The sequence below is a fragment of the Aspergillus nidulans genome, chromosome VII (assembly GCF_000011425.1).
Source record: "Aspergillus nidulans FGSC A4 chromosome VII".
Taxonomy (NCBI): domain Eukaryota; kingdom Fungi; phylum Ascomycota; class Eurotiomycetes; order Eurotiales; family Aspergillaceae; genus Aspergillus; species Aspergillus nidulans.
This window is the reverse complement of record NC_066263.1, coordinates 3,381,228-3,398,870: the sequence shown is the minus strand read 5'-3', so window position 1 is coordinate 3,398,870 and position 17,643 is coordinate 3,381,228. Positions and strand designations below refer to the sequence as shown.

The following is a 17,643-nucleotide window of genomic DNA, read 5'->3' as shown; positions in this document are numbered from 1 at the left end:
CGTGCCATTAAGAGCGAAATCATTTCCAATAAAATACGAGATCCTTTGTGGATGCTGAGGAGGGTCACGCTGGCTTCAAGGTTCATGTCACGTGTATGACGTTTGTCAGAAGACATCATCGCTGGGCTTCATTGTCTTTCGACCAGCACCGCTTCTGTCCGATGCTGTGGCCTGCTCAAATTCAACCAGATTATCTCCGTTATTGGCTTTTGTTTAGACTGAAAAATCATAGATTCGAGCACATCTATGCTTGCTCAATATACATTCCTTTGATTAGCTTCCAGCCCTCACGCTACGCGCTCCACCTGGACTAGAGAGAACTAAGTTTCATGCATTAGCTTGCATTTCTCGACTTCGGCCTTTGGTATACGGTCTTTGAATCCCAGTTTATCATTAGTCTTGCCACAAGTTGACAAAGGGTCTTTCGTCGAGTATGGCAGCGACTGACCGAGCTGTCAACGAGACATCCCCTTTGGTGGGAGCACGAACAACGGACGATGCTGACGTGGACTCGATGACCTTCGTGAACGGCTCAGGCAATGAGGCGCCTCACGATATGCCAGAGACAAAGACCAGCTGGTATCTGTTTATCTTAACCCTGAGTATTGGCGGGTACGCAATCCATCTCCATCTTGACGGTGGCAAATAATCCTATGTGACTATTGACCCATGCAGCGGCCAGAGCTGATGTGATATTCTAGGCTACAAGTTGTGTGGTCAGTCGAGCTGTCGAGTGGCTCGGTAAGTGCGATGGCCAACGTCGTTTGGGGGGTAGCTGCTGACCTACGATGTAGCCCTACCTTCTATCACTGGGTATGAGCAAAGCTCTTCTTGCCTTTGTATGGATTGCAGGTCCAATAACTGGGACCTTGGTGCAGCCCTACATTGGGATTCGCAGTGACAACTGTCGCATATCTTGGGGTAAAAGAAAGCCCTTTATGATAGTTGGAGGCGCAGTTACGATTGCGACTCTTCTCGGTCTTGCTTGGGTTAAAGAGTTTGTAGGAGGGTTTCTCGTGCTTTTTGGGGGAGATCCCAAGTCAGAGGGGGCTAATATAGTAATCGGGATTGTGGCCACCATGATGATGTGGTGTTTAGATTTCGCAATAAATACTGGTATGTTTCCTTGTTGTCTGGAAGCCCTTCAATTTAACGCGTTATACAGTGCAAGCGGGAATTCGGTGCTTCATTGTGGACAACGCACCTGCGCACCAGCAGGAATCTGCAAATGCTTGGGCCAGCCGGATGACTGGCGTGGGAAATATCATTGGGTATATTTTTGGGTATATCAATCTACCAAAGTTATTCCCATACCTGGGGAACACGCGATTTCAGATTCTTTGTGCTTTGGCATCAATATCCCTCGCTGTGACGCTTTTGATCAGCTGCTCGTACATTCAGGAACGTGATCCCCGCCTTGATGGGCCCCCGCCATCAGGAAGCATGGGCGTTGTGGGCTTCTTCAAGCAAGTCTTCAAATCAATTAAACACCTGCCGCCTCAAGCCGCCAAGGTCTGCGAAGTGCAGATTGCTGCGTGGATAGCGTGGTTTCCATTTCTCTTTTACGCAACAACCTACATTGGTCAACTCTACGTCAACCCAATCTTCGAAAAAAATCCGGGCCTTTCGGACTCTGATATCGACAAAGCGTGGGAAGATGCGACAAGGGTGGGGACATTGGCTCTTCTTATATACGCCTTAGTCTCGTTTGTTGCTAATATAACCCTCCCTATTTTCGTTGTCCCGACATACAAACCTGTCCTTTCTAGTGACTCCAGCGAAGTGGACATTCGACAAGAAGCAGAGCCGTGTCTGAGAGTCGAGAGGCAATCGAGCTCGGATATCGAAGTAGGGCTTGTCGCGGAACTCCACCCAGAAGTCTTGCGCGACAAGGCACGGGGCTCAGCGGAAAGCAAGTCGTGGTCGTCGAAGTTGCAGATTCCCGGTCTTACCTTGCGCCGAACTTGGCTTCTGTCGCAGATCCTGTTTGCCTTGTGCATGTTTAGCACATTCTTCATCACCTCTGTTACTGCTGCGACGGTAGTAGTTGGCCTAATCGGTATACCCTGGGCTTTGTCACTATGGGCACCGTTTGCTCTAATCTCTGCTGAGGTGGCGACTTTAGAAGAACAGCGCCGAAGCCGACGTCAGCGGTCAGAATTGACGACCTTTGATGAGCAGATGTCACCTCAAATTGATCGCGATGCAGCTGATGATAATGATGATGATGACGACGACGACGATAATGATGACAATGACGCAGAGACCGGCTCTTCAAGGTCTCCTAAAACACCGGGAGACGAGAACTCAGCACAGGCGGGTATCGTCTTGGGGCTTCATAATGTAGCCGTGTCTGCGCCACAGGTTCTATCGAGCTTGATATGCAGTGCTATATTTAGGGCATCTCAGAAACCACGGGGGGAGCCGTATGATGAAAGTGTGGGATGGGTCTTGCGATTCGGTGGATGTGCTGCACTTCTTGCGGCTTGGTTGACGAGCCGACTTTCGGAGGGGACGCCGAGGAAGAGATAGATATCTATTAGCTATATTTCTGAGAAATGTCATATTCACGGCTGCCTACATACCTGGTTTTATTAATGTCGAGGCCCGGAATCTGCCTTGGAATATAGCACACTGGAGTTCAGAATTTCAAGTTCCACCCATCGTTCCACCCATTTAACAAAATGAACCGTTTCAGCCCTATAGGCCGTAAAACGTTCTGAGATCAGGCCAATTCGATATCGGAAACGCGGAGATACAAACTTCAATACCAGACAATAGTGGAATAGCGAGTCGGCAATAGCGGGGTGGTACGGGGTGCTAGGTATGGAAATCGCGCAGCCTTGCGCGTCGTCGTGGTTGGATAAGGCAGAGCTGGGGCGGGAGTCGCCGACTAGGTAAGAGACGCTGGCGAAACTTGTCCTGTCCAAAGTCCAAACTCGAGACTCCAACTCATCACCCTCGCCCTCGTCTTCATTTTGTCCTTAGACCCTTTGTCGTCGAGTTCTTTCTTCCCATCCTCGTGCTTGTGGACTATTATGTGCGCATCGTATTGGCGTCAGAAAATCGCCGCTGGAGTAAACCGCTAGGGAGCGTCAACGCCGTAGTGGTTACAACGACTTCAACATAATGGCGGGCCAAGTTATGGCTGACGCTGTTCATTCGCTTCTTCGTATGAATTCCCCCGACAACGCGCTCTTCTCCCTTTCTTCTTACCTCGAGTTTCCGACAAAGTCAGCTGCTAATCGGTTTGTTTTGCAGGGAGAGCTGCGGATTATGATATCGATCCCGATGATGGTACGCGCCTCAGAGCCCCTCTCGTACCTCGCACCTCGCACCTCGCCCCTGCGCTCACAATCCACTGCTACTTGTGGCTATATCTGACTTTATTGCCTCAGGAGATGCGCCAGAAGCCGGCACCAAGGAGTTCTTCAGCTCCTGGGCGCTGTTCATAATGATTACCTTGCTGATGCTTGCTCTTTTCACGAGTTACATCCTGCAGCAGCGGAAGATCGAGGCAGTCCACGAAACAGTTCTGTCTATCTTTGGGGGTATGCTATTCCATGTCCACTCAATGCAAACTCCCGCCGGAAGTGATCGCGGAATCTCACCAGTAGACAGGTATGTTCGTCGGATTGATCATTCGACTGACCGACTCACCCATTACAAACTTCGTTGCCTTCGACTACCAATTCTTCTTCAATCTACTCCTTCCGCCAATTATCCTAGCCTCAGGATACGAATTACACCAAGCGAATTTCTTCCGGAACATCGGGACAATTCTTACCTTTGCGTTTGCGGGAACCTTTATCTCGGCTCTTGTTCTTGGGCTAGTCTTGTTCGCCTGGACAAGAATTCCGTTAGATGGGTTCAGTATCAGCTTTGTCGAGGCCATTTCCGTGGGTGCTACGTTGTCTGCAACTGACCCGGTGACCATCCTCGCCATCTTCAACCTCTACAAGGTGGAGCCGAAGCTATACACCGTCATCTTTGGCGAGTCGATATTGAATGATGCCATTGCAATCGTCCTGTTCGAGACAGCGCAGAAGTACGCCGAGAGTGACGCAGGTTCTTTATCCATCCTCAATCTATTCGAGGCTATTGGTCTGTTCCTGCTGGTCTTTTTTGGTAGTATGCTGGTGGGCGTAATTGTAGGGATTATGACGGCCCTAGGTCTTAAATACACTCATGTCCGTCGCCAGCCCAAGATCGAGAGTTGCTTGATTGTACTCATAGCGTACGCGAGCTACTTCTTTTCCAACGGCGTCCTGCTATCAGGTAAGTTCATACAGTCTCTATTGACGATGCGTTTGAACTCATAGTCTCAGGAATCGTGTCGCTCTTATTCTGCGGTATCACTTTGAAGCATTATGCTTACTACAATATGTCTCGTCGGACACAGTTGACTACCAAGTATCTCTTCCAGGTCATGGCGCAACTGTCAGAGAATTTTATCTTCATCTACCTGGGGCTCGATCTGCTTGTTCAAAGAGATGTGCAGTTTAAACCCCTCTTCATTCTGGTTGCCGTCGTCGGTATCTGTCTCGCCCGATATCTGGCGGTGTTTCCCCTGTCGAAAGCCATCAACTGGTTTATACGGTATAGGGCACGTCGACGGGGAGTGGAAGTGGCTGATGAGTTGCCGTTCGCTTACCAAGCAATGCTCTTCTGGGCCGGACTTCGTGGTGCTGTCGGTGTAGCACTCGCAGCGGGCCTGAAGGGTGCGAATGGACCGGCCTTACGTGCCACTGTCCTTGTCGTCGTGGTCATCACTGTCATCATCTTTGGAGGCACCACGGCGCGCATGCTAGAGATCCTTGGCATTCGGACAGGCGTTGTTGAAGAACTCGAGTCTGATGATGAGTTTGATATCGAAGTCTCTAATGGAGGCACTTACTATAAGCGTTCCGATACCGGATTGGGATACACACCCCGTCGTGCAGACAATATTCCGCTCGACGGAGTGTCGCGGAGGGATCTCGACCGGAACAACAGTTATTCGAGTGGCAACAGCCGCCGCCCTAGTCCTCCCTCATCATCGCGCCCGAGTAGAGGACATTCTCGAATGTACTCAGATGCATTCGGCCCAAAAGACACTCAAACACCGCGCGACCGTTCAACAACCGCTACTCTGCTCGGCAACCGCCCTGGAAGTCGCAGCGACAGCGAGGACGGTAGTGAGAATGAGTATGGCTTGAAGTCCTCTGGAAAGCGCCGAGCATTGGATCACGATCACCCCGACGCCTTTGAACTCGACATTGACGATATACATTCCGATGACGACCTGCCTCCGGCTGCCCCAACGCGAATGCGCCGATCACCGTCTCAACCTCCGCAGCAGTCATCGTCATCCCAAGCTCCACAAGACAGTGTGTCTCCGTCGCGGCGCGAAGCGGGGAGGAGTGCACGAGAGGCGATCCGAGATTTATTCTCTGGCGGACCCTCCGGGGATCACGTCGCTTGGTTCCGCCAGCTGGACGAAGATTATATCAAGCCCCGTCTCCTCCTGGACCAGTCGAACCACAAGGGCCCTGGCGCTGTCTAGATATAGGCCTTATGTATACTTATGAATTTCTCCTTGTTTCTGCTTGTCACCGACATTGCTTTACTTCTTCGAGCTAATGGTAGTTATATCTGTATTCTCGATGGTTTTACCTGCGCATTCAGACCGGTTCTAGTCTGAAAGCCGTAGGTGATAGGTACTGTAACTGTACGAATAGAGTAGAAAGACTGAAGATAACGCTGCTTTCAGAGTGGGGAAGAATATATGGCGATAAGCAGGCTTCTTGTTCAAGCAATCTAGACGTCTTCATATCTGCCTATCTTTATTGCCCGACTTACCTAACTCCCCTCCCCCCCCACCCTTCCTGGCCAGACAAAGCTCTCGACCTTCAGACTAGCCGACGCTATCGCGTCTTATCATTGTGCTGCAGGTCGAGAATGCTACTCCTTCCGAGGCCCGATAAGAACGATATGTCGGGTGTCGAATGTCGATCCTTGTCCCTTGCTGTGCACCTGGCTCGGGCAAAGGTCAAGCTGTTGACATGCGTCATGCACCATGGGATCTTTAGTTTCATTTAAGCTCTTCACCCCTCACTCGGCACTTGTGTCTCCTGACAATCTGGGCTGAGTCTGATTCTGGTGTCCTGGGAACTCTATACAATATGGTCAACCTCGAGAAGACCGCGATGGCCGCTCAAGCGAACGATGAGCCCGCTGCCGAGCGAGCTGATACCCAGTTGCTAGGTATTGTATCCCTCTCCCTTTGCTTTATAGCAAAGGAGGCGTCAGCTAATAAGTGGAATTTGAAGCAACCTTGGGTTACAAGCAGGAACTTCGACGGCATTATTCGACCGTCCAGGTCTTCGCAATAGCGTTCAGTATCATGGGCCTGTTGCCGTCTATTGCCTCAACTTTATCGTTTTCTATACCTGCTGGTCCGGTGGGGATGGTTTGGGTATGCTACCGCTCACACTTACATACAAATGTTAGCTGACTTGAATAGGGTGAGATTTCTCAGCGAATTAGTGCACCGGTCATTGTGATTGATTTGAGGTTCAGGATGGCTTGCTGCTAGCGTGTTTATCTTCATTGTTGGACTTGCTATGGTATGAGCCTTTTCTCTATCCACTCAGGTACCAGGCTATTAATCTTTAATGCAGGCTGATCTAGCATCCGCGATGCCAACCGCAGGTGGCCTCTACTTCTGGACGCATTATTTCAGCGGCGAAAAATGGAAGAGACCTCTGAGCTTTGTTGTCGGATATAGCAATACCATCGGGCTTATCGGGGGTGTCTGTTCTATTGACTGTGAGTGGTCACTGACGTAGATTCCCAAGCTGCCGACTAACGGTATAGACGGATTCGCTACTATGCTGCTCGCTATCATATCAATCGCGCGGGATGGCAACTGGTCTGCCTCCCGACCAATCGTCTACGGGACATACGTGGGTTGTGTGGTGGTTCACGGCCTCATTGCTACATTCTTCGCGAGGATCATGCCAAAGATTCAGTCCGCATGCATTGTGACTAATGTTGGCCTCGTCGTTGCCACCGTTCTCGCACTGCCCATTGGTAAAGCAGTAAATGGCGGAACGATCAACTCAGGTTCATATGTCTTTGGGCAGTTGGAAAACTATACAACTTGGCCAAGCGGATGGGCGTTTGTGCTTGCCTGGCTCTCACCTATCTGGACAATTGGGGCTTTTGACTCCTGTGTTCATATGAGTGAGGAGGCCACGAATGCTGCACGTGCGGTTCCATTAGGTATACTATGGTCTAGTGGACTATGTGGTATCTTAGGGTTTCTTTCCCTAGCCGTAATTGCGGCAGTTATAAATACAGACCTAGAGGCTGTGATGGGCACTGCATTTGGCCAGCCGATGGCTCAAGTAGGTAATGCATACGCTAATTGATCCTTGTCACACTGAACCATCTCTACAGATCTACTACGACTGCTTGGGGAAAGCTGGTGCCCTCGGCTTTATGGCCGTAGTAGCAGCGGTCCAGTTCTTCATGGGGCTGAGCTTGGTATCTCCCTCCCCGTCCCAATCACTTCCTCAATTTGATCCCAGCAAAAATAGACCGCTAACCGCATATTTGTAGGTTGTTGCCGCCTCCCGCCAAAGCTGGGCCTTCTCTCGTGACGGCGCCCTCCCTTTCTCCTCCTTCTTCCGCCATGTCAGCAAACGCATTCGTTACCAGCCTGTCCGCATGGTATGGGGCGTCGTCGCGGCAGCCATAACCATCGGCCTTCTCTGCCTCATCAATGCGGCCGCCAGCAATGCCCTCTTCTCTCTCGCAGTCGCCGGCAATGATCTGGCTTGGCTGATGCCCATATTGTGCCGGCTAGTTTGGGGCGAGGACAGGTTCCACCCGGGTGTGTTCTATACTGGGAGACTCAGCAAGCCAATTGCGGTCACGGCGGTGGTTTACTTGTCTTTTGCAATTCTTCTTTGCATGTTTCCGACACTGGGCCCGAACCCTAATCGTACGTATCCCTGACTAGCTCCCTGCTCTGTAGCAAGTGTGAGCTAACTGATCGTTCAGCGGACGATATGAACTATACCGTCGTCATTAATGGGGCTCTTTGGGGCGGCGCGCTGCTGTATTACATGCTGTATGCGCGCAAGACGTATAAGGGTCCCCAAACGACAGTGCACGGCTCATCGTCGCCATCCTCTGCAGCTTCCACGAACCTCGAGCGCAAGGAGTTAGAATCGGAGGAGAAAGTGTGTACATAACTCTGAAGCAGATCGGATGTCATCCGGCGTGCCGGTGAGAGGTTTTTGTCAGTTGCGTTGCGTTGGATTCTGGCTGTGAGTATTATTGTCGCGCAAAGAATAAGTAATTTTAGTTGTGCCTCATTCGAGTTCAGAATGAGCACAAGTTACGATTACTCTTATCTACTCAGAGTATAATAGCGAGGTACTGGTGGTGGCGATAGTCGCGACGGTCTAAAGTGGGCTAAGCAAGTACCAAACGGCAATGGCACCATGTCAGCGGTCCGCATGCGATTACTTCAGAGCTGATCAACCCATCTTCTAGGAATCTCCTGGCATTGCTTTACCGTCCGAGTCCTTCTCCTTGGAGGTGAACTCTGATCTCTGTTGTAGTATGTACTTAATAGAGTGTTGTAGCAGATCCCAAGTGGGGGTTGCTGTCAGACATGGTCCCACCCAGCGGAGCTTCCCCCGCAGTCCTTTGATACTCCGCAACGAGTCTTGCGTAAAGCACTTTCAGCAGTATTTGGTGCTACAGCCCCTGTACATGAGCCATGTCACGCCACCAGTCAGAGGACCCTGGGAGACCATGCTATAAAGGAGAGATATCGCCACTCCAGACCTGATAACTAGATTTGGTGTCGAGGCACAGAATGGCCTGATCCAGACTGGTAGGCTTACTCTGCGTGTGCCAGCCAATGCTCCAAACCAGGCCGGTTCTACGATGCCGAATCTACTCTAATATCACTCAGATCAGTGGGTCTGGCCCGGGCTGTCGAGCTCCCAAGGATGACATCGTCGACCCAATGTCTGGCCCCAATGGCCATGGAAGCCGAAATTGGCCACCAATCGCCTGCCGTACGCTCTCGGCGCGTGCTTTAGCTGCCCGGCAAAAGCAGGAATTTCGGACGATGTCCTCGTCGGCTTGTGTGGATTCGTTTCGTTGGTGGACCCATCCCCTGTATAGTGTTGCGTTGTGTTGCACTGTTATAGCCAGTGTCTAGAGGCAGTGCTGCTACACCCCTCATTCTCTTGTGGTATAAATGGCAAGAGAGCTCTCACGAAGCTTGTGAATTAGCTTGTCTCTGTACATCCTCTCAGTTAATAGTTTATTACCTCTTCTATCAATCTCATTTTACACACTCTCATCCCAAGGATGTCTGTCCCCGAAGTGCAATGGGCCCAAGTGGTCGAGAAGGCAGGCACTCCTCCGGTTTACAAACAGGTTCCCGTTCCAAAACCTGGACCAGACGAGATTTTGGTCAAGATGCGATATTCGGGCGTCTGCCATACAGATCTTCACGCCATGAAGGGCGACTGGCCTCTTCCTTCAAAGATGCCACTGATAGGCGGCCATGAGGGCGCTGGTGTCGTCGTTGCTAAGGGAGAATTAGTCAAGGACGAAGATTTCAAGATTGGTGACAGAGCCGGCATCAAATGGCTTAATGGCTCCTGCCTCTCCTGCGAAATGTGCATGCAAGCCGACGAACCTCTTTGCCCTCACGCCTCGCTATCCGGATACACCGTCGATGGCACATTCCAGCAATACACTATCGGAAAGGCTGCATTGGCTTCTAAGATCCCGGATAACGTGCCTCTAGACGCGGCGGCTCCTATCCTCTGCGCTGGGATTACCGTATACAAAGGACTGAAAGAGTCCGGAGCGCGTCCAGGCCAGACTGTCGCTATCGTTGGTGCGGGAGGTGGCCTGGGTTCTCTGGCACAACAGTATGCCAAAGCAATGGGGTTACGCACCATCGCTATTGATTCCGGTGACGAGAAGAAAGCCATGTGCGAGCAATTAGGAGCTGAGGTATTTTACCTACTCTACCGCATTCGACAAGCCAACCCATCCGGAGAGCAGAGCTGATGTTGCGCATTGACAGGTCTTTATCGATTTCAGCAAATCCGCCGACGTCGTCGCAGATGTCAAAGCTGCCACGCCGGGCGGCCTAGGCGCCCACGCCGTCATCCTCCTCGCCGTCGCCGAAAAGCCCTTCCAACAAGCAACCGAGTACGTTCGCTCCCACGGCTCCGTCGTCGCAATCGGCTTGCCAGCCAATGCATTTCTCAAGGCACCCGTGTTCACAACTGTCGTCCGCATGATCAACATCAAGGGAAGTTATGTCGGAAACCGCCAGGACGGCGTTGAGGCGTTAGACTTCTTTGCCAGGGGCCTTATCAAGGCGCCATTCAAGAAGGCACCGCTGCAAGATTTGCCACAGATTTTTGAGTTGATGGGTGTGTTTCCCCTCTTTTGTGTTCTCCCCTCGACGTTAATATTGATGCTGATGGTGGTTGGAATGCAGGGCAAGGGAAGATTGCGGGTCGTTACGTCTTGGAGATTCCCGAGTGAACGGGCAGGAAGCAGAAATTCACCTACGCGGATCAGGATGGAAACAAGTAGGAAAATTACAGAATCAGCAGCCACTTTGGGAGTACACGAGATGCAAAGGCTGGAGTTTCATTTGGTGAGATTTATGTTAGTTCCTGTACGACCTGCTCCGCAGTGCTGTAGTATGGCGTCTGGGGTAAGCCAGGCACAGAGTAGTATCAGAGTAGGATATGACAAAAGCCCCCGAAAAATCACCTACGTGGGACATGTTTGTGGAGAGATTTAGCTTCAAACAAAGGTGCGAATAGATGAGAGGTATATTGGCGACCTGCATCTCATTCTCTTTGAGCCCTGTAGGCGCTTGGCCCTCGCCGCCATGCAGTGCGCTGCACCTTCTCGGAGCTTCGCGCCGTTCCTGGCTGATATTATGCGGTTCCCAACTCCTGAGACCTAGGGAAAGAATTGGCACACTGCCTATGATTTATCTGGAAATGCGTAGGCTTCAGTGTTGAGTTTTGGCTTAGGATCAAAGGGGTTTATGGACGCTGATGCCAACTGCCCAAAAGCCGCGGTCGAAACGCAACGGACCCTTCTGCCGACTTGGTTCTTACTTCTCAATCAGCTTTGGTCTTGGTTCAGATGCAGCAAACAGGAACCGTTCTATGCATTTTACGAGCGGTCATTGTGTTCATGAGCATCCATTGTTGGTCAGGGGAGGCTTAATCACCAAGCGTTGGTTTCTGGTAAAGTAATCTATTTCTAGGTACAGCAATGGTCTCGAAGTAGATCTCCATTGTAATTTACGTCCCAAACGAGCATGACGCGGAGGGCGATCAGCCGCTGCAGAGGATGTTTCCAGCCAGCTCGGTGTCTGCTGACAGGATAAATCAGTCAGATTCGACCGAGCTGTATAAGAAGAGTATTATCACGAAAGCATCGCATTCTAAATGTTGAACTGCATATAAAGCTGTGACAGACAGCATTGACAGTTTCGGCGGGTTGCAAACCAAGCGTGTTTGCTCAGACCTTCAGTGTGGTAACTGAAATACGATTATTACGGATCAGATCGCCGATGAGAAGAAAAGGCGTGAAGCCGACGGAGCAAAGAGGAAGAAAAGCTGGGCGAGGCAAAGGGGCAGCAAAGCACAAGAGAAACCGTTGGCTTCCTTCTTTCACGCCAGCATCATCAACTCTCCTCTATCATCAAGGCCAACCTTCATCTCCCCTCTTCACCTCTGCTCTCCATCTCCATCCTATAGACAGTCATTATCACCAGGCTCACCTCCAAGATCTGTCTTGCCTTATTCGATTTTTGGGCCCATCACCTTCCCTGGCTCTATATTCACTGTCAGTGTACAGTTAAATACAAAAGACCCGATGGCCTCAGCTTGAGAGTGTTCTGTTCTCCGATCACGGCAAACCCGCGACGATTCGCTGGTTCACCACACGAGACGAGGAGACACTAAAGCCAGACCCTCCCAAAGAAGATTCCTGGCAAACCCGGTAAGGCGAACTCCTGCCATCTCATTCATTTTCTTCTCCTGCTTCTCCCATCCTCCACACCCTTCATTCGCCTCGACAATAATGTATCCATCCTGATCCTCGAATCCTTCACTCCCCCCTCGACATCCGCATTTGCCATCATCTGGCCTATATCTAATTCACCAAGAAGATAGCTCGACCGCCGACTACCGAACGCGTGATCACTCCCTTGACAGGACAGACTACTGCGCGTGGGCGCCCGCCGGCTAGCTGCCCCGGGCAAATCTACCAACAACCGATTTCCATCCCAATTGTTTCCTGCTCATCGTCACCGGCAGTCCCTGTCTTCGAAGTTTCGCCGCCGCGTTTCCGACAAACGCGGCTACCATAATGACCGGGGCTCCGCCATATCACCCTCAGTCTCCGACTCAGCAATCTCATTACGCTGGATATTCGCCCTCGAATAAACCGCGTCACTACTACCCTAACAGCGAACACTACCAGCAACAACCACCCCAAACACCTCCTGCCTTTCCGCAGCCGAACCTGGCGCGGAGCCCTCACTACTCACACGCACCTTCGCCCTTGCCAGGCGCTCTGCCTCCATTGAATGGCGGCGCACCCACGCCAGCACATCCATCCGATCCTTCGCCGCAATACCAGGCACACTCAGCTGCAGGGACTCCACAGTACCCCCTTCCACGGCCTTACTCCGGCTCCCTGTTACCCGCCAGTGGAACATCTCCATACGGTCCTTCTACTCCTTCACATGCTCACCCGTCCAGTCGACCAGATAGCCATGCTCATGTGTCGCCTAAAAAAGAGCCGGAGTCACACTTTGCAGTGAACCATGGAGCGCCTGCGTACTCTGTGATGCGCGAGCCACAGGCTTCGCCTCCAAAGGAAGCTGTACGTTCTTTTCGACCATTTATCTCTCTCCTCGCTGTTGCCACTCTTTTCTTTCTGATGTTAACATGTTTCCTTTCACTACAGAAACCTGCCCGTGCCGCGGACCCCATGTCGTTTGCTAGCATTCTTTCGGGACCCACCGAGGAGCAAGCTCCTCCCAAAATACAGTCTCCTACGCCTGGACTAGGTACAATTCATTCAGCGGTTCCAGCCGCCAATGCTACAAGCCTAAACCCTCCACCGGCTTCTTTTCATCCTAAAGTCGGAGACATTGAGCCTGTTCCTCCCGTCTCGGCTCCACGATTGGAGAAGAAACCTAGCGCGGATAAACGCCAACGTAATACCGAGAAAGAAGACCTGAAAAGCGCCGAGAATCCAACCAACGGTGTGACGGAACCTCCCAAGATTCTCCGCCCACCTCGCAGGATTATGTCAGAAAAGGAGACGGAAATGGTGAACAAATACATGGTCGAGATCGATAATGCAGAGAAGAGTGATGTCGAAGCCCCAGGATTTGAACAAGAACGTGAACGCTATATTCTCAAAGGAAAGAAGCGCGCCTTAGATGTTGAACGTGCCGAGAGCATCAGGCGCAAGGTATGCTTTTATCAACCCTCCAGCCATTTATGTCTGACATGTATCTAGCGTCGCCGCCACGATTATCTTCTTAAACTCGGAAAATCGTTTGAGAAACAAGCTAACGCGGGTATGGATCGGTTCCGATACGCAAACGAAGCCTCAGTCATTTCCGAAGTTCAAGCGAAAGAAATTCAGGATGAAAAGGAACGCAAGAAGGATATGCAGCGGAAACGCCGAAGGGAGAACACAGTGCGAATGGAAATGCAGAAGAAGCTCGAAGCAGAGCTTAAAGCGAATGAGACCCAGGACTCTGCCGAGAAAGCCAAATTCTTACGGGAAGCCGAACGGGCGCAAAGGAAGATTAAAACTACTAAACGGGCCTTGGAAGGCGTCACTGAACCCGAAGAGATTGGCGAAATTACCCCATTGGCTCCCAACCTGGAAGGAGGTATAACCAGTTCCTTTCACATTGGCCGAAGCTCTCCGTCGAGGCGCAAAACCGGACGCGGTGGTCCCGTTACACGGCCGAAGAAGTCAAAGGAGCAGAAGCAAGCCGAAAAGGATGCTGCTGAAGCTGCATATGCCGCTATGGAGAACGACGAGCCCTTGCCTCTTGCTCCCAGGGAAGACCCACGAAAGGAGTCCCTCAAGAAGGATGCCAAGGGTGGTCGCTCTAAGGAAGCCACCCCAGTTCCCGTGTCCACATACGAGTCAAAGGGCTACAATCAGATTTATGAACAGATCTGGAGGGATATCGCACGAAAAGATATTCCCAAGGTCTACCGCACCAAAGTCAATTCTTTGAGCACTCGGCAAGAGAATTTGCGCAAAACAGCTCAACTAGCCAGCAAGCAGTCTCGCAAGTGGCAGGAGCGAACTAATAAGAGTATGAAAGATACACAGGCACGCGCTAAACGGACGATGCGTGAGATGATGTCCTTCTGGAAGCGGAACGAACGTGAGGAGCGTGACTTGCGCCGCCTCGCCGAGAAGCAAGAACTTGAGTCTGCGAAGAGGGCAGAGGCAGAGCGCGAAGCCAACCGCCAGAAGCGCAAACTCAATTTCTTGATCTCGCAGACTGAATTGTACTCTCATTTTATTGGTCGCAAGATCCCGGGGGCAGGCGGGGAGTCTGGGGACGCAGGGGTGCAGGGCACCGAAGCCATGGATTTGACTCCTGGCGCGGGTGCGAAAGTCACTAACTTTGAAGACCTCGATTTTGATGCAGAGGATGACACCGCTTTGCGACAGGCTGCCATGGCCAACGCCCAGAGTGCAGTTCAAAAGGCCCAAGAGCGAGCTCGTGCTTTCGATGACCCCAACAAGAGCACCATGGATACGATGGATGACAGCGAATTGAACTTCCAGAACCCTACAAGTCTAGGCGACATTGAAATCTCGCAGCCGACAATGCTCACAGCCAAACTGAAAGAATATCAGTTGAAGGGTCTGAACTGGCTTGTCAACCTGTACGAGCAGGGTATCAATGGTATTCTGGCAGATGAAATGGGTCTTGGTAAAACAATTCAATCCATCTCCGTCATGGCTTACCTCGCCGAAGTTCATAACATTTGGGGTCCATTCCTGGTTATTGCGCCGGCATCCACCCTCCACAACTGGCAGCAAGAAATTACCAAGTTCGTCCCCAATATCAAAGTTTTGCCTTACTGGGGTAACGCCAAAGACCGCAAGATTCTCCGCAAATTCTGGGACCGCAAGCACATTACCTATACCAAGGAATCCGAGTTCCATGTGCTGGTGACATCCTATCAACTTGTGGTACTTGACGCGCAATATTTTCAGAAAGTCAAGTGGCAGTATATGATTCTCGATGAAGCTCAGGCTATTAAGTCATCGCAAAGTTCGCGTTGGAAGAGTCTGCTTGGCTTCCATTGCCGTAACCGTCTCCTGCTGACAGGTACTCCTATCCAAAACAACATGCAGGAGTTGTGGGCTCTTCTCCACTTCATCATGCCCACGCTTTTCGACTCTCACGACGAGTTTAGCGAATGGTTTTCGAAGGATATTGAATCCCACGCACAGAGTAATACGAAGCTTAACGAGGACCAGCTAAGACGTCTACATATGATTCTGAAGCCTTTCATGTTGCGCCGTGTCAAGAAACATGTCCAACAGGAACTGGGTGACAAGGTCGAAAAGGACGTCTTCTGTGATCTTACCTACCGTCAACGTGCACTCTACACTAATCTGCGAAACCGGGTTAGCATTATGGACCTTATCGAGAAGGCTGCTGTCGGTGATGAGACGGACAGTACAACACTGATGAACCTAGTCATGCAATTCCGTAAGGTTTGCAACCATCCCGACCTTTTCGAACGGGCTGAAACCAAGTCACCCTTTTCCCTCGCGCACTTTGCAGAGACCGCCTCGTTTGTAAGAGAGGGACATGATATTGACGTCGCATACTCGACACGGAACCTGATCGAATTTCCTGTGCCGCGACTGCTTTGTACATCTGACGGCCGCATTGATATCGCAGGGCCTGACAACCAAAAGGCGGGATTCCGTGCCAAGTATTTGTCTCATATGATGAATATTATTCACCCCAGAGAATATCAAGCAAAGCATTGAGGACGACGGCGCGTTTTCCTTCTTGCGGTTTGTGGACACGTCGGTCGGGGAGGCGTTCAACTACTCGCATCAAGGTGTATTTGAGCGCGCTCTCCGTCGCCGTGGACAAACAAATAGGTTATCTCGTCTCAGCGTGGTTTATGATGAGGATGAATCATCCACTGCAACTTTACCCCATACTCTGTTCAACATCGTCGACCGCAATGACCGACAGGCTGTATACGATATCGCAGTGGAGGGACATATGCGAGAATTAATGAATGTCTCTCGGTCAGTATTTGAGCAAGAGGGCCTTAACGTCATTGAGCCTTGTGCTGGCCCCGCAGCATCCGCGCCTCCCATCACTCTTGTGTCCTCAGGCCAAGAAGCTTTAATTGAGACGCAAGATGCCCTGTTCAATGTCCCCGTTCAGCATGCCTTGTTTGGCACTCCTTCGAAGGCCATGGAAGAGCAAATTATTGAGCAGCAGCTGGATCCTACACCTTACTCTCTTCCTCCGATGTTGCCTGAGCCAATTTCAACTAAGGGTCGCTATACCCATATTGAAGTACCCTCTATGCGACGATTCGTCACGGATTCTGGCAAGTTAGCTAAGCTGGATGAACTCCTGCGTGAACTGAAGGCTGGCGGTCACCGTGTGCTTCTTTACTTCCAAATGACGCGCATGATCGATCTCATGGAGGAGTACCTAACCTACCGCAACTACAAGTACTGCCGCCTGGATGGAAGCACAAAGCTGGAAGATCGTCGAGACACAGTGGCGGATTTCCAGCAACGTCCCGACATCTTCGTGTTCCTTTTGTCTACTCGTGCTGGTGGTCTGGGTATCAATCTAACTGCTGCGGACACTGTCATTTTCTATGACTCTGATTGGAATCCGACAATCGACTCGCAAGCCATGGACCGAGCACATCGTCTGGGTCAAACCAGACAAGTTACAGTTTACCGACTCATCACCCGCTCCACTATCGAGGAGCGCATCCGCAAGCGAGCCTTGCAAAAAGAGGAGGTACAACGGGTTGTCATCTCAGGTGGTGCAGCCGGCGGTGTTGACTTCAACACCCGCAACCGCGATAGCAAAACAAAGGACATTGCTATGTGGCTGGCCGATGACGAACAAGCAGAGCTTATCGAGCAAAAGGAAAGGGAAGCCCTTGAGCGAGGTGAAACATTCGGTGCTTCAAAAGGCGGCAAGAAAAATGCCCAGAAAAGAAAGAGAGATGTCACATTGGATGATATGTATCACGAAGGTATGTCTCCAATGTCCTTAAAAGACAGGCAAAATACTAACCGCTCGTGTAGGCGAAGGAAATTTTGATGATGCTAGTGCCAAACCGTCAGGAGCTGCGACTCCTGTATCAACAGCAGAGAATATTGGAACGCCCTCGGCTAGTACGCCTGTTCCCAAACGGGGTCGGGGCCGAGGGGGAAAGGGAACGGCCAAACGAGCAAAGACAACCAAAGAACGACTACGTCTAATAGACGGCGACGGCGGCTTGGGTAGTGGGTAGTTAAGTTGACGAA

General features: G+C 51.1%; 5 protein-coding genes across 5 annotated transcripts, besides 1 other annotated feature; all 5 read left to right on the top strand.

Annotated features, from left to right (window-relative positions):
• Positions 1–17,643: part of a sequence feature (contig 1.38 569..233386(1)) that runs on past both edges of the window.
• On the top strand, positions 434–2,532 carry ANIA_02289 (putative sucrose transporter; the record flags this gene model as incomplete). The annotated part of the gene is made up of 4 exons (XM_654801.1): positions 434–612; positions 702–741; positions 795–1,116; positions 1,166–2,532. 4 exons carry the CDS (start codon positions 434–436, stop codon positions 2,530–2,532), a joined length of 1,908 nt encoding a protein of 635 aa, XP_659893.1.
• Positions 3,130–5,801, top strand: ANIA_02288 (bifunctional K:H/Na:H antiporter NHX1; the record flags this gene model as incomplete). The annotated part of the gene is made up of 5 exons (XM_654800.2): positions 3,130–3,172; positions 3,262–3,297; positions 3,399–3,551; positions 3,622–4,278; positions 4,323–5,801. 5 exons carry the CDS (start codon positions 3,130–3,132, stop codon positions 5,543–5,545), a joined length of 2,112 nt encoding a protein of 703 aa, XP_659892.1. The 3' UTR covers positions 5,546–5,801.
• ANIA_02287 (putative GABA permease) lies at positions 6,165–8,531 on the top strand (the record flags this gene model as incomplete). Its single annotated transcript, XM_654799.1, has 10 exons — positions 6,165–6,246; positions 6,332–6,457; positions 6,562–6,608; positions 6,663–6,810; positions 6,859–7,266; positions 7,303–7,391; positions 7,444–7,530; positions 7,606–7,990; positions 8,050–8,231; positions 8,424–8,531. The coding sequence occupies 10 exons, from the start codon at positions 6,165–6,167 to the stop codon at positions 8,529–8,531; spliced, it is 1,662 nt and encodes a 553-aa protein (XP_659891.1).
• ANIA_02286 (alcohol dehydrogenase alcC) lies at positions 9,330–10,837 on the top strand. The gene is made up of 3 exons (XM_654798.2): positions 9,330–10,035; positions 10,109–10,463; positions 10,532–10,837. Exons 1-3 carry the CDS (start codon positions 9,379–9,381, stop codon positions 10,576–10,578), a joined length of 1,059 nt encoding a protein of 352 aa, XP_659890.1. The 5' UTR covers positions 9,330–9,378; the 3' UTR covers positions 10,579–10,837.
• ino80 (chromatin-remodeling ATPase INO80) lies at positions 12,430–17,630 on the top strand (the record flags this gene model as incomplete). Its single annotated transcript, XM_654797.1, has 5 exons — positions 12,430–12,948; positions 13,033–13,545; positions 13,594–15,921; positions 16,100–17,369; positions 17,422–17,630. 5 exons carry the CDS (start codon positions 12,430–12,432, stop codon positions 17,628–17,630), a joined length of 4,839 nt encoding a protein of 1,612 aa, XP_659889.1.